The sequence below is a fragment of the Schistocerca gregaria genome, unplaced genomic scaffold (assembly GCF_023897955.1).
Source record: "Schistocerca gregaria isolate iqSchGreg1 unplaced genomic scaffold, iqSchGreg1.2 ptg000435l, whole genome shotgun sequence".
Classification (NCBI taxonomy): domain Eukaryota; kingdom Metazoa; phylum Arthropoda; class Insecta; order Orthoptera; family Acrididae; genus Schistocerca; species Schistocerca gregaria.
In genome coordinates this window covers 81,413-97,833 of record NW_026061859.1, presented here as the reverse complement: position 1 = coordinate 97,833, position 16,421 = coordinate 81,413, and the positions used below count along the sequence as shown (strand labels likewise).

General features: G+C 56.2%; 1 protein-coding gene across 1 annotated transcript in view; it reads left to right on the top strand.

Moving 5' to 3' along the window:
• The window catches only part of LOC126311658 (proteoglycan 4-like), a 76,424-nt gene that overhangs the window by 35,595 nt on the left and 24,408 nt on the right, over positions 1-16,421 (top strand). The window contains exon 2 of the mRNA XM_049992234.1: positions 3,285-4,532. Coding sequence (XP_049848191.1) covers positions 3,285-4,532 — 1,248 coding nt within the window. The remainder of the gene's footprint in view (positions 1-3,284; positions 4,533-16,421) is intronic.

Here is a 16,421-nt window from a genome sequence, read left to right as displayed (position 1 = left end):
CAGGGCAACTATCTCGTACACATTCTTCCTCAGAACCCACATATCACATCAACGAACGGCAGGCCAATTGCGGACTCAGCCGTGTCAGGCAAATCCAACCCAACCAACACCTCCCACGGAAACCCTGACACTGATCCAGCAGTACGTCCACATACATCGCCACACCAAATACGGGTGACGAGTGAGCAACAAATGGAACAATACACAACAAGGCTGACCTAATAAAAACTGCACGTCACGTCATACCTTCCAGACAGACGCAGTTCCGACGGGACGGCGGAACCGTATACGTACCTTTCAGCCACAACAACCGACCGACTGGACACGCCCGCGTCTCCAGCCAGCCAACCACCAGGGCCACACAGCCCGCAAGTTTCAGCGTCAACACTTCTTAACGTACGTTGCAAACTTTTCAAAACATTGCCACACACACACCACGAAAAGCGTCAACCTCTCTCACACTGGATACACTCAACACTTTTTGTCGGCGGAGCTTGAGCCCAACGGTTGACACACCCCCACCGGCCACACAGGTTTCCCTTTGAAAATTGCAGTGACGGAGGAGACGCGGCATTACGAGAGGGTTGTTTCCGAGAGCGCGAGCTGGACGGAGCTGCGGCGCCGCCGCCGCCGCCGAGGGGTAATGAACGCACGCGATGCCGCATGACAGCCCATCACCCAAAGTTTCACCCACAACTGCACAGGTCGCACCCCCTTTTCGCGCCATACTAGTGTCGATCGTCAATTACAGCTGACGGTGTTCGCATTTGCCACTTGACGGGGGGGAAAAGAAAACAAACATCTGACACGCCATGTGTTTCTCTCTCTCTCTGTTACATCTAGGTCATTGGGCAGCCACTGTAAAAAAAAAAAAAAAATAAATAAATATTTTTACGACATGGTTGGGTAAGTGATTTAAAGACAACAATTGTGGGTCACACACCATAGACCATTTCGATAGTGTTCTTGTTCTTCTCTTTTTCCTTTTTTTATCGCTCAATTGAAATAAAACCTGGGGATGATGCAATGCTGCGATATGGCACAACCGTCGTCCATTGTACACAACTCGGGAACAAAAAGAAACCAATTCAGGGAACGTTCGTTCCTTCACAACGTTTCTTTCAACGCACTTGGTCTTTACCATCCTGTATATTCAACACACATTTCCTTTCATCAAACTAGGGCATTTCCATAACAGTTTGTTTCCGTTTCTGTGAGCACAATACTGCTTCTTCGACGTCATTTCACCATCTTAACTACAGACAGACAACAAAATAGGAAAACAGGCCTTGAGAACCCCGTCCACCAAATTTCAGTTAGCACGGCATCCAAGATTCTTTTCCGGGGAGTGTGCAGTGCAGCTGACGCTGCTCAGACCATATACCGTCGCCAGTCTCACTCAACTCTTGCGCATTCCACCATTCTACGCTACGTGACAATGCAAAAATGAATGAATCAAACCCGCCCAGAGAGCGTCTTGTGCGAGGGGACACACGATATAGAGAACAACAAAACACACAGGGGACACCACCACAGTTGGAGAGAACGTTTCCACCACGGCAGCCGCGCCGTTACGCGCTTTTTTTTTTTTTTTTTTTTTCCTCCCCCCCACTGCACACCTCCGACACCACGGGAACGTTCACCGTCCCGTTGCCCTACACTGGCGTTTCTTTTCAACCCCCCACCCTATTCCTCGCTCCCCGGACATTCGACCGATCACAAAGTGCAACCTCTCGTTACCGTCGGGTGCCCCTCTTCATCCCCGGGGCGCCAACAACAAAACAAAAACACCACCGACGCCGTCGTCTCGCGTCACCTCACTCAACTGAGCGGAAAATACACGTACATCCAGAATGACGACACCGCCTCCACAAACAAAAACCAGACGTCAGACGTCAGGTCGAAAGAGGGCACCGTACGTCGTGGCGCGTGGTCTCCTAACTCACCTCGCGCGTACAAATACAATGCAATACAATGCGTGTCACCTCACGTTCACACACACCTCCACGCTCCACTTTTACGTCGCCCAACCAACCAACTAACTTAACGCACCCGCTCGGCGTAGAAGCAGCTGTAGGCGGCAACGTGTTTCTCACCCTCGCCACCAACGGTGTGACATCCGACAGTCGCGGTTTGCTTTCCGTTCCACACCTCCGGCCATACCATACAAAGGGGACAAAAACAAAAATATATATCAAACAAGCCAACTCCAGCGATCCGCCCCCCTAACACCAACACGTCTCGAAACACCCACGCCCACGACCCGGCTGTGGCTAAAGTGCGTATCCCCAACGTCACACCAAAACCAAAGGCGCCGGCGCCGCACCACACCACAAGCTACAGCTACAGCTGTGCCGCCCGTCCACCCGCTCACAACAACAACAATTCCGCCCTTCCCGCAAAGGCATTTTGGTGGCCCTGAAAAGGGCCGTTTTTTTTTTTCTCTTTCCTTCGCCGCGCCGCGGACGAGCCTCCCATTTCCAAGAGCCACCTCCTTACTTGGAGCTCGTGTACTTGGTCACCGCCTTCGTGCCCTCGCTCACCGCGTGCTTGGCCAGCTCGCCAGGCAGCAAGAGCCGCACAGCGGTCTGGATCTCGCGGGACGTGATGGTCGAGCGCTTGTTGTAGTGCGCCAGGCGAGAAGCCTCGGCCGCAATGCGCTCGAAAATGTCGTTCACGAAGCTGTTCATGATGCTCATCGCCTTCGAAGAGATGCCCGTGTCAGGGTGCACCTGCTTCAGCACCTTGTAGATGTAGATGGCATAGCTCTCCTTCCTCTTGCGCTTCTTCTTCTTGTCGCCCTTCGAAATGTTCTTCTGCGCCTTGCCAGCCTTCTTGGCGGCTTTCCCGCTAGTCTTGGGCGGCATCACGAACAAACAGGCAGGCAGGCACGCGCAGTCAGTCAGTCAAGCGCTCCGCTCCAGTCAGCGTCTCCCCACACAGTGGCACCCGCCGCACGCCGCCGCCGCACCTTTACCAGCTCGCCCTGCTGCGGCCGCCGACCAATGGGGCGCGCGCGCAACCGGCCGCCGCACCCGAGCCCATAAAGGACCCCCACCCCAAGGGACCACAGGGGACTGGGCACCATACTACGCAACCCACTAATACAAAATGTGCTTCCACACCTCGACCCAGAAGACGAGAGAAAACTGATGCAGGCGGTCGTGCGAACAGAAAAACGTAGGGAAATGAGGAGAATGGAGCAAAAAAGGGAACAGATAAAACAGGAGACCAAATTCATCAGGGAAATAGGCAGGAAAGCAGACAGGAAAATTCTCCCAAAGACGACAGCCAAACTGCTCGTCAGGGAGAAAAGAAAGCGCGCGAAGTCACCCAAGCGCAAACCCGGAACATCAGAGCCTCTCCCCCTACTATTTGATACACACCCGACCACAGATACGGCGGACGAAGCTGCAGAGACGGCCACTCCAGGCGCAAGCAACGCATCTGCGGGAGAAACGATCGTGACGGACGGGTCTCCCGCAGAAGCGTCAACGCCAGCAGTAACAACAAACGAAAATCCCAAACCTAGCACGTCCTCCCTAGTACAAGACGCTACACACGACACGCAAGACGCACCACCCACGAACTCGCCCCAGAGCCCAGAGCCGGCACACGCAAACGTCACCGCAGCAGCCGAGCACGCGCCCGCCACAGCCGAGGAGCCGGAAGCTAACGGTACCTTCGAGCTGGCGCGGCGCACGGCCAAGGTCAAGCCGCCACCAGCCGCGGCCGGCACTGCCTGCGCCACAAGCAACAAATACGACGCGCTCGATGAAGACGCGCAAACACCCCCAGCCCCACCACCACCAAAGACACAACAAAACACGCAACATCCCAAACATGAAAGACTACCACCCATAGTCGCCACGTATCCAGACACATACAAAAAAATGTACGATCTTATCACTGCCGCCATAGGCGACGAACGCTTCCACGCAAAATCTGCCGGCGGTGATAAGATCAAAATCACACTGAAAACGATAGACGACTACAACACAACAAAAAACACATTAAAACAACACCATATACCGCACTACACGTACCCCACAGGTGCACAAAAGACTTTGAAAGTCGTCGTAAGAGGCTTCCCCACACGCACCGACCCCGCCGACATCAAGGACGCCATAACGGCGAAAGGATACGACGTAAGGTCGGTGCGCAAACAGGGCTCGAACAACAGAGACCCACTGTATTGTGCAACGTTAATCGACACACCACAGCATCGGAAGTTGTTCCAGGAAACCCGACTAATGGGCCTTGAAATAACGACCGAACCACTGAAACAAAGAGCTAGAGCACCACAGTGCTTTAACTGTCAAGTGATCGGCCACGTAAATTATTACTGCGACATGCCGCCACGCTGCGTGCGATGCGCTGGAGGCCACGCGTCCAGGGAGTGCAAAATGCCACCCCAGGACAAGCCAAAATGCGCTAACTGCAGCGGCGCCCACACGGCCAGCTACCAAGGCTGTCCAGCACACAAAAGAGCCAAGGCCCGACAAACTGGGCAGATCACAAACACAAAAAACGTAAAACAAGCACAAACACGTAACAACACCAAAAAACCATCCAACACCACTCAAAACACGCAAACAGAAGACACCAAAACAAAAACACGAAACAAAGAGAAAGACGACAACACAAACACGCAAACACCCGGCACAAGCACACGAACACAGGACGCTACAAGATCCTATGCAAGAGCTGTATCCCCCGCACAGACCCCCAAAGTAGAAACAACAAAGCCAGCAACAACAACACAAACAAACAGCACACAAAATACACCAATACACCACTTCTCCCAAGCCCTGACGGAAGTAATCAAGCTCATGGACAAGCTGATGCAGACCATGACAAAGAACTTCGATAAATTATCCGCCGAAATTTCATCGGCAGTTAGGCCCTCGCAGCCCACTGCGACAACAAGTGTCACAACACCTCATCATGGCTAGGCCAGCAATTCAGGGTTTTAAACTATGCACGTTTAATGCCATGAGCCTCTTCCCCCAGGGTCTAGAATTCAGACAATTCCTGGCGGAAGAAGAAATAGACATATGCATGGTGCAGGAGACCAACCTGAAACCGGGAATCAGAGTTTCTGCACCAAACTACCTCTGCTACAGACGAGACCGACCAACTGCAGGGGGCGGGGGTAGCAATATACATAAAAAGGGGGATTCCGCACCACCAGATTCATACGCCAGAAATGACACAGTTGGAAACAGTAGCACTAGAGGTACAGACATCCACAGGTCCGGTAACTGTGGTGTCAGCATATCGACAACCCAACACCCACAGGTTAGTTAAAGACGACATCGTCAAATTAGGACAAATTGGAGGCAAGCTGATACTTGGAGGAGATCTTAACTCCAAGCACTCTGACTGGAACTCCAGGAGGACGAACCAAGCTGGCCGACAATTAAAAAGCATCGCGCGCATCCACCACATGCACGTATGGGCCCCAGAGGAGCCCACACACTTTCCCAGAAATGGGAATAACCCGGACGTAATCGACGTAGCAATCACCAAAGGTCTCGCAGGATTCGTGACGGCGATTTCACTAAATAGAATGTCGTCTGATCACAATCCTGTTACATTCGAGATTGACGTGGGCGGCTGGCTACCGCCAATCCAGCGCCCAACCTCGTACAAACGCATCGATTGGGAAAAATTTCAAACACATGTAATGGAAGAATTCACCAACACCCCGCTCCCGACAGAGGACACCGAACAAACGCTGAGTAGTTTCACCGACACGGTCCTCCAAGCAGCTCAGGGCGCAACACCAGAACCCCCAACCCTTCCACCCCCCACACAGCGACTGCCACCCCAGCTGCTTGCCCAGATTAGGCACAAAAACAGGACCGCGAAGGAATGGAAACTTACGCGAAACCCGGACACCAGGAGGCTGCTCAATAGATTACAGAGAGAACTTAAGGTCGCGCTCACTGAGCACAGAAACCAGCAATGGTCAAACCGCCTTACATCTCTCAAAGTGCAGGACAACAGCCTTTGGCAAGCAACTAAGCAGTTCACCAAAAGACGCGCAAGGATGCCGCCTCTGCACGGCGAGAGAGGACTAGTGTTCAGCGCTCAAGACAAAGCCAACGCACTCGCCGACGTCTTCGAGAAGCAATTCACACCAGCAGAGGCGCAGGACCACGAACATGAAAGAATGGTCCGCAGACAACTAACCGCATTTCTGGCAGCAGACGATGACGTCGATGAAGTTCCACCTACCTTCTCAACGGAGGAGGTAGCGGTAGCCATCAAATCACTGCCCAACAAGAAAGCCCCAGGTCACGATCTCCTCACCAATGAACTGCTTAAGCACCTGCCCCAGCTAGCGATAGAAAAACTGACAGAAACGTTCAATGAAATCACGCGATCACAAAAATTCCCGAAACAGTGGAAACACGCGGAAGTGGTCGCGATCGCTAAGCCTGGAAAAGACCCCATCTTTCCCCAGCACCATCGCCCCATAAGCTTACTCCCAACGCTGAGTAAGCTGTATGAGCGCCTCCTCTTAGTGCACATTGACAGGCACATAAAAAGAGAGAACATGCTCCCCAAATTCCAGTTCGGATTTCGCAACCAACACTCAGCACCCCAACAACTCATGCGAGTGGTCGAAGCCGCCACAGAAGCCTTTAACCGGAAAGGCTACTGTGGTCTAGTGCTGCTAGACGTAGCCAAGGCGTTCGACAGTGTGTGGCACACTGGACTAGTGTACAAATTGTACACATTAGGTTTCCCTGGCCATGTCGTTAAGCTCCTGAAGAGCTACCTAGCCAACCGCACATTTTGTGTCAAAGTGGACACTGCGAGGTCCTCGAAACGCACCGTCAGGGCCGGAGTACCACAGGGCTCGGTGCTAGGCCCAGTACTGTATAACCTATACACGGCCGACACACCGTCTGCCCCACAGACCCATACAGCCCAATACGCCGACGACACGGCATTCTTCGCCGTCAGTACAAATAGGAGGGTGGTTACAGCGAGACTCCAAAACATACTACATCAGACAGAAGCTTGGGCCAGGAAATGGCGAATAACAATAAACGGGGAGAAAACACAAGCATTGATGCTCACCCAAAGAAAAGGCAAACGAAACCCTGCCCACCGCCTACGTGACAACAGACCACTAAGACTGCACAGACGTGACATCCCATGGAGGGCCACGGCCAAATACCTGGGTGTCACTCTTGACAAAAGACTGACTTGGCGCACACACATCGAAGACATTAGGAGGAAGGCCAGCGCCAGACTCAACAACATTTACCCCCTCCTCAACATTGAAAGCAGCTTGGCGGCAACTACAGGAGTAAGGCTGTACTGCACGCTTGTCCGCCCTATCATTGAGTATGCCTGCCCAGTCTGGGGCTATGCAGCCAAATCTCACCTGCTGAGGCTGCAGAGAGTACAAAATAGAGCACTCAGACGGGCAATTCATGTCAGGACGCGCTTCCCCACTGCAGACACCCATGAAGCAACGGAAGTGAAAGCACTAAATGAAAGATTCAGAGAACTCGCGGTAGCATTCTACCAAACCGCGAGTCACTCTGAAAACGACCTGATAAATAACCTCGGGAATTATCCCACCGATAATCTCAAATACAGGAGGCCAAAATGCATCCTACACTAAAAAACGATTAACAATCAAACACCAACAGACAACAGTGGTTTATTAAAATTCGCATTAAAAGTTAGGCCAAAATCAAAAAGTAAGGTGCATGACAAATGCAAAAACGAAGAACATACTTGTTTGGAGCAAATGTCAAAGGACAACAAACCTCCACCACAAGACTGCTCAAAGTCCGAGCATGTCAAAATATGCGAAACGACGACCGGCGCCGGCACGCACTCCGCTGCTCGACTCGCTGCGGCTCGCACCGTTTGGGGCGTTGTGCTTTTCTTTCTCGCTTCTTTCGAAACTAGCCCATCGCCATGTCCGGACGCGGAAAGGGAGGCAAAGTCAAGGGCAAGTCAAAGTCCCGCTCAAGCAGGGCTGGGCTCCAGTTCCCGGTCGGCAGAATCCACCGCCTCCTGCGCAAGGGAAACTACGCCGAGCGCGTCGGCGCCGGGGCGCCCGTCTACCTCGCCGCCGTCATGGAGTACCTCGCGGCTGAGGTGCTCGAGCTGGCCGGAAACGCGGCCCGCGACAACAAGAAGACGCGCATCATCCCGCGCCACCTGCAGCTCGCCATACGCAACGACGAGGAGCTCAACAAGCTCTTGTCGGGCGTCACCATCGCACAGGGAGGTGTCCTGCCCAACATCCAGGCCGTCCTGCTGCCAAAGAAGACCGAGAAGAAGGCCTAAAAGAGAGACAGCGCAATCGGCAACCGCCGCGTGCTCCCTTGGCACGCAGCGCGCCATTTGCCGCCTCGGCTCAAAAACAAAACACAATCGGCCCTTTTCAGGGCCACCACACAAACCTACGTCCAAAGCAGAATTCCAGTCGTTCGTCGCACCACTTCTCTCTCTCTCTCTCTCTCTCTCTCTCTCTCTCTCTGTGTGTACGGTTTTTTTTCCTTCTTACACACACAGGCGCCGCCATCTTGTACACACGTACTTGGCCACCTCCTCCACTCCACTCCACGCACGCACAGTCTCGCGACCATTAACCAGCACACGTGGCGCACAACAACACACCTCAAAAATAACCCCTCGGCACTCAGCCGCGCCGCAACACACAGCCCATCCACCGACAAGAAGCATACAAGCAAAGAGGGAGGGGAAGGAAGGAAGGAAGGAAGGAAGGAAGGAAGGAGGGAGCTCACACAACGCAAGGGCACGCTTCCTTCCCTCCCAACCGCACCGCACACCACGTCAAAAAAACTCCAAACAAAACTAAAAGGCCAAGTAGACTAAAAAAGGAAAAGAAAAACCAGCAACACAGACTCTTTCGCACTTTTCAACTTCCGAACACTGTGGTGGCCCTGAAAAGGGCCGTTTTTCAATCTCTCTTTCCTTCCTTCCTTCGGTCTCACACCGCCTAACCGCCGAAACCGTACAGGGTGCGCCCCTGCCTCTTCAGGGCGTACACCACGTCCATGGCCGTCACAGTCTTGCGCTTGGCGTGCTCAGTGTACGTCACCGCGTCGCGGATCACGTTCTCCAGGAACACCTTCAGCACTCCGCGCGTCTCCTCGTAGATCAGACCAGAGATGCGCTTCACGCCGCCCCTGCGCGCCAGGCGGCGGATCGCGGGCTTCGTGATGCCCTGGATGTTGTCGCGCAACACCTTGCGGTGCCGCTTGGCGCCACCCTTGCCGAGCCCCTTTCCTCCCTTGCCGCGGCCTGTCATTCTTCTTCTTCTTCAAGCGTCTCAACCACAATAATATAAAAAACAGAAAGCAAGGCAAGCTCCTCACCCGGCGCTAGCGAGTCGGCTACGGTTGTGGCGCCCAGCGCGCGCGCCGCCCCCCTATATAGACTCTGGGGCCCCGCGGCCCGCCCTCCCCTCCCCCCACCACCGCGCACCGAGGGCATATAAGCGCAGCACCCGGGGCGCGCGGGCCCGTTGTCAAGGCAGCACCGGACGCCGTCGCGCACGCATATCCTCCACGCCGCATCCGCATCCGCAGTAGCCATGGCCCGGACAAAGCAAACGGCCCGCAAGTCCACCGGCGGAAAGGCGCCGCGCAAACAGCTCGCCACCAAGGCGGCGAGGAAGAGCGCGCCCGCCACCGGCGGCGTCAAGAAGCCCCACCGCTACAGGCCGGGCACCGTCGCCCTGCGAGAAATCAGGCGCTACCAGAAGAGCACAGAGCTGCTCATCCGCAAGCTGCCATTCCAGCGCCTAGTGCGCGAGATCGCCCAGGACTTCAAGACCGACCTGCGCTTCCAGAGCTCCGCAGTCATGGCCCTGCAAGAGGCCAGCGAGGCCTACCTCGTCGGCCTCTTCGAAGACACCAACCTGTGCGCAATCCACGCCAAGCGAGTCACCATCATGCCCAAGGACATCCAGCTCGCGCGCCGCATCCGCGGCGAGCGCGCCTAAACCCGCACACCGCCAAACAAACAAAACGGCCCTTTTCAGGGCCACTAACGTCTCTCCGTCGCGAGCAAAACTTTGTCGGTCGCAACGACTAGTTCCCCACTCACTCTCCAGTCCAGTCGTCCCACCCCCGGCCCGGCCCGGCGCCGCCGTTTCCAAAAAAAAAAAAAAAAGCACCGCACCGGCCGAACCAAGTCGCAAGCGTCAATAGCGCCACCCACACAGGCCACGGCACAAAACGTGACGCCCGGAAAGCAAAGCAAAGCAAAGCAAAACAAAAAAGACTATTCCAAAACCACCACCAAGACAAACAAACAAACAAACAAACGCGGCGCAAAATAAATAGGTAAAAGTAAAATACACTTTGTGTAACACCAGCCGCGCGCCGCCGCCCACGCCCGCCAACGACCCCACAATCCAACCACCATCCACACATGAAACAAACAAACGCCAGCAAGCAAGACAGACAGACAACAAGGCAACCGACCGACCACGACACGACACGACAATCAACACCTTCCCGACGTGCTTTGATGGCCCTGAGAAGGGCCGTTTTTGTTTTTGTCCGGGACCGCGCGACAGCCTCTGGTTGCGCGCCGGCCACCAGGCGACGGTGTCAACCGCCAACCCTTCCCTGCCCTTTTTACTTCTTCTTCTTGGGCGAAGCCTTCGCCTTAGACGGCGTCGCCGTCGCCTTCTTCGGGCGCGGCGCCTTCGGCTTCTTCGTCGGAACCTTGGCGGCCTTCTTCGCCTTCGACGGCGACTTGGCCTTGGCCGGCTTGGCCGCAGCCGCCTTCTTCGCACCCGCGGGAGCGGCCGACGCCGCAGACGCCTTCTTGGCGGCGCCCGCCTTCCGACCGGTCGCCGCCTTCACGCCGCCAGCCTTCTTTGCGCCGGCCGCACGGGCCCCCTTCTTCTCCTTGCTGGCCGGAGCGGCGCGCTTCTTCTTCGCACCACCGCCGCCACCACGAGCCTTGCCGCCCTCGGCCGCCCCGCCGCCGGCGCCGGCAAGCTTGAAAGAGCCCGACGCGCCCTTCCCCTTCGTCTGCACCAGCTCGCCAGCCACGACGGCCGACTTGAGGTACTTCTTGATAAAGGGCGCCAGCTTCTCCGCGTCCAGCTTGTAGTGCGCGGCAATGTACTTCTTGATCGCCTGCAGCGACGACCCGCCGCGCTCCTTCAGACTCTTGATGGCGGCCGTCACCATCTCAGAGGTGCGCGGGTGCGCAGGCTTGGCGCGCGGCTTCTTCGCAGACGACGCAGACTTGGCCTTCTTCGTAGTGCCGGTGGCGGCGGGTGCCGCGGCAGTCTCGTTCGTAGCCGCCTGGTCTGCCATCTTTTGCTTGTTCTCTTTTCTTTTTTCCCCTTGGTTTCGCTTCCTTCTCTCCTTCGACGACGCACAACAGCGAGGGGCGCGCAGCAGAGAATAGCCGCGCACGCGCCTGGCCCAGCCAGTGTCGCGGGCGGGCGCGGACGGCCGAGAGAGCGGCCGCCACTCGGCGCGCCGCCGCGCCGCCGCGCCGCGCCTCCCGCGCTTGCTACCGCCCAACGTCCGACAGCCTGCGCGGAGCAGCCCCCAACCTGCGCCGCAACCACCCGCGCCATTCAAACCACCGAGGATGGGGCTACACACACCGACACCACGGTCGCCAACCAGTCGCCGCGGCGGCGCCGCAAACCACGGCCAAACTGCAGCCACCGCGCGCCACAGCCTGGGTCGGCCCGCCGAGAATCGCCGCCCCCGCCCAAATGCCGCCCCCACAGCCCCAGCCGACGACCCGCCACAATGGCCAAACCTTCGTCAAAACTCCCGCACCGTCGCCGCGGCAGCCCGGCCACCGCGGCCGGCGCCACAGCCACACGAGCCGAGTCGTGCGGCGATGACGGCCGTGCACAAACGCACCTCCGCCGCCCCATCGCCTTCCGCCGTTTTCCCCGATCGGCCCGCAGCCGTCGGGCCACGGCCGCGGGCCGTCCTCCTCCTCTCGCCTCGCCCGCCAACACCCACAGCCCTTCCAACACATTTTTCTTTTCTTTTTTCTTTTTTTTTTTTACTTTTTTACGATCGCCGCCTGCGCAACATGGCACCGGCCGACGGAGCGCCAACCCCCCCCGCCACAGGCGAAAACAAAACAACGATAAACAAACAAACAAAATAAATTACCAGCCAGCCCCAACTACAGACACACCGAATCTGCCCTCACAGCCGACCTTACACGCCTCAACGTCAAAACAAAGGTGGTTTCTTTCTTTCAACGGTTACCTTACCTTAGGTTACGTCAGGTTAGGCTAAGAAGGCGTCAGGGTTAGGTTAAGCGTTGACGTGACGTCACGTCTTAACGTAGGCGTTAAGCTAAGGTTGCGGTCACGTACGTTAGGTTAAGGCGACTTGGGGGTTGGCCTAAGAGCTTAGGTTAGGTTAGGTTACGTTAGTTTAGGTGGCTGCGTTAAGGGGCTTAAAGAAGTTTAGGAGAGGTTAAGGCGTCGAGGCGGCCGCACCCCCTTAGCTGCTGCGGCTCGGCCACGCCACGCCACGCTTTGGGGTTTCATAAGGTCGCGCGGCGGGTCGTCGGCACGCCGCAAAGGACAAAACTGCAAGACGACGTCGAAAAACAAACAACAGGTAAAAAATAAATAAGTAAAAATAAACGACGCCGACAGGCGGGGATCAGCAGAACAAGCAGATTCCGGAGAGCGAACGAGACACGCACACACACAAACCCCCCCGAGCCGAGAGAGCACAGAGCACCACCACGTGTCGGCCTCCGCTCACCCGACTCGGCTGGGCTGGGCTGGGCTGGGCTGGGCTGGGCTGGCGGCCGGGCCGGATGCACGTACACGTACGGCTACAGCCACTACCCGTACACAGCCGCTCTTCACGCAACACCAGCCAAATGGCGCGCCCGCGGCTCGTCGCGGTCGCAACGCCACGCCGGCACACTTTCGGCACCACCGTTTTCGCGCGCACCGCAAACAAAACGCAGCCGACACACACAGAGAGAAAAAAAAAAAAAAAAAAAACACAGAGCGCGAGACGGGCGGCGGCGCACCTTTCGCCAGCCGGCAGGCAATCGACTCGCCCAGTACGACAAACGCGCACGCCACCCCACCCAACCAACCAACCAACCAGTCGTCGTCGTCGTCGTCGTCGTCGTCCCGAAATCAAACAAACTCTCAAAAGCACAGCCCCTGCTGCCAACGGACGCAGGCGCCACGCAGCTCCCCTTCCCGCCACACTCGATTCGCAGCGCAACTCACCCGGCACACCGTCAAACGACGGGCTGGGCTCGCCGCATCGCCGCAACCTACACACCTTCCCCGCCACGACGCACAGCCCCACCAGACGCCCGTGCCGCAACGACACTACTGCACTACCACTACCGCACTACTCCTCTCGCCCTTGCCATACACGACACAACACGCCAAAAAATGAAAATCCAAATACAAACAAAAACACCGCCCCCGCGACCCAAACACATGCACGGCGCGCCAACACACGCGAGGCAAGGCACGCAGCAAACGGCGTCCCCTCCGCGTCGCGCCATCAACCTACACACACAAGGCAACCAACAACAGCCAGCCAGCCAGCCAGCCCCACTCTCACGCCGCAAAAACAGAAAACACACCGAAACCGCCAAACGCCGCACATTCGCGCTTCGCACTTACCACACACCTCTCGGCATCCGTTTCGCACACAACGACGCGACGCACAATACATCATCACGGGCTACGCACGCACACCGCGACCCACTTTTTTACGACGCCCTCGGCAGAGCACACGTGCCCACGCCCACACACAGTCGACACAACGACGCAGCGCGCAGCAGACGCGGCCGCAACACGTACCTCCCCGACGACGCGCCAACACCGCCAGCCACTGCTCACTCGCCCAAGCAACCCGTGCACACAACTGCCACACGCGTCCACCACGCCGCCGCCAACCACCCGCCCGCCAGGGGGCGCTCACGTCCGCGACAACAGCGCGGCACCGCCGGACCGGGCCGGGCCGAACCGAGCCGAGCCGCCGCCTCCTCTCCACTCGGCACGCCACGTCCTGCTTGCAAAACACATGGCTCGTCCCTCTGTACACACAACGCGCCTGCCTGCCTGCGGTCGCCGCCGGCATCTATCTACCTGCGCATCGGAGCCAGGCCGGCAAGCCCACACTTAAATAATGCACTTCACCAGCCAAACAAACCCACTCTTCCTTTCTTTGCACAGCGCATGCAACAGCAGCCCCAGGAGCCGGGCCCGCCGCCAGCGTCTCCTCCTCCTCTGGGCACAGCCAGCCAGCCAGCCGTTCCCACCGCCCCGCCCCTGCTCTGCAGAACAAGAAAAAACGAAAAAGTACCAACACACGCACCCAAAGCGTAAGCCAGACAAGACCAGCCTCTCCAAGGCCACACACACGCAAAAAAAACAAAAAAACAAAAACACTACAACAGAATAAAATGAAAAAGAAAAAGCAAGCTGTCGCCTCGCCCCCGCCCGTCCCCCCACCCCACCACATTCGCCCCCTCCGCTTGTTTTCCTTTCTACAATTTCCCTCTTTTCCACCCAATATCCCGCCGCGGTTTACGGGCACCGGCCGATTTTGCGCCCGCCCACATGTGTGCCTACTCCCCACCACCATTCCCTCCGCAGCCCGCAGCCCGCAGCCCGCAGCCCGCAGCCCGCTTTTCCCCCCCTCCCTGCCCACACCACACCACACCACACCACACCGACGGTGCTGACGTCGACACGCACCCAAGACAGGGGCCACGACCGTCTTTTTTCCTGGGCCCATCCCCGCACCGCACCTCCTTCCAATCAACGCTGTGGCGCCTGTGTCCGCGCGAGACGCGTGCGCGCCGCCTCTCTCAACATCCGTCCGCCGTCCGCCGGCCGGCCCGTTTTTCGGCCCGCCAGGTCCGTCAACCACCACTGCCACTGCCCCTGCCCCTGCCCCTGCCCCTGCCCCTGCCCCTGCCCGCCCCGCACCACACCACACACCGCTGCTTGCCCCGGCCGTTGCCACCAAAGGCGCCAACCGCAGCCCGCGCGCGCCAGAAACTACAGGGACCCAGCCGACCGACGAAAATCAGAGCAATTGGCCGGGAGGATCAAAAAGAGAGCTCCGAAAACCACCGTAGCGAGGCGTGGGAGGAAACGTTACGAGAAGCAGAAAGGGACCAGGAAAAATTCTGGAAATTTCTTAAAACTCGTAAACTAAACACGAAACATCTACATCTACATCTACATGGGGAAGGAACGACCCCACAGACCGAGCTGAAGCACTGGCGGATTCACTAGAAAGGCAATTCCAAGCACCAGAAGCGGTAGATGACGAAACTGATGACCACCAGGAAATGGTACTCAGAAGGGTAAAACCGCATCCTAAGTGCCCCGATCAGAACATCTTTCACAATCCAATAAACGCAGAAACCCCGTATCTTATCACATCACAAACATACACACATCCTAAGAAGGCATCAGGCCCAGATTCCATCAAACCGCAACTACTACATCACCTACCTCCAGCAACTATCAATTATCTATCTAACATCAATATATAATGCTTGCTTCAGACTAAACTACTTGGAAACAGGCCCGAGTCATCACATTACCAAAGCCAAACAAGGACTTATTATTTCCGCAAAACTATAGGCCAACTTCCTTGGAAAGGTCCTCGGAAAGCTCATTCAAACTGAACTGAAGAAATTCAATTCTTAAAGGATAACAACATAATCATCCCACAACAATTCCGATTCCGCGAAGAACACAGCACCACCCACCAGGTGACCAGACTAGTCGAGCACATATGTCAGGCCAGAAACATTAGACACAGTACTGGAGCAGTCCTGCTTGACATTGGAAAAGCATTCGGATAACGCCTTATCTACAAGCTCCACCAGTACAACTGCCCCATCCACATTATTGCTTCTTTTCTCCGCAACAGAGCATTCTATGTCCATGTACCAGGAGCGGCAAGTAACACTAGATCCATAGAGGCTGGAGTCCCGCAAGGCTCAGTGCTGGGGCCCATTCTCTACTCAATATACACAAACAAACAGCTGGGAGGACACTTGTCACTATTTGCAGACGACACTGCAGTCTACCGCAGCAGTTCTAACCTGCAATATAGAGTCACAAAAATAGAGCAACACCTACAATCCATCCAGAAATGGGCTAACCAAAAAAAACAATAAACGCGGAGAAAACCCAAGCAATACAATACGATTCACATTCAAAAAGAATACCTCCTAACCTGCATATACGCCTCAGAAATAACAATCTTCCATGGTCAGGCACAATAAAGTATCTAGGCATCAAGCTGGACAAGAGGTTGACATTTAGAGACCATGTTACACACGTTTGTAACAAGGCTGCAGCAGCAATATTCAGACTGTACCCAATCATCAAAGGAAACAGAATA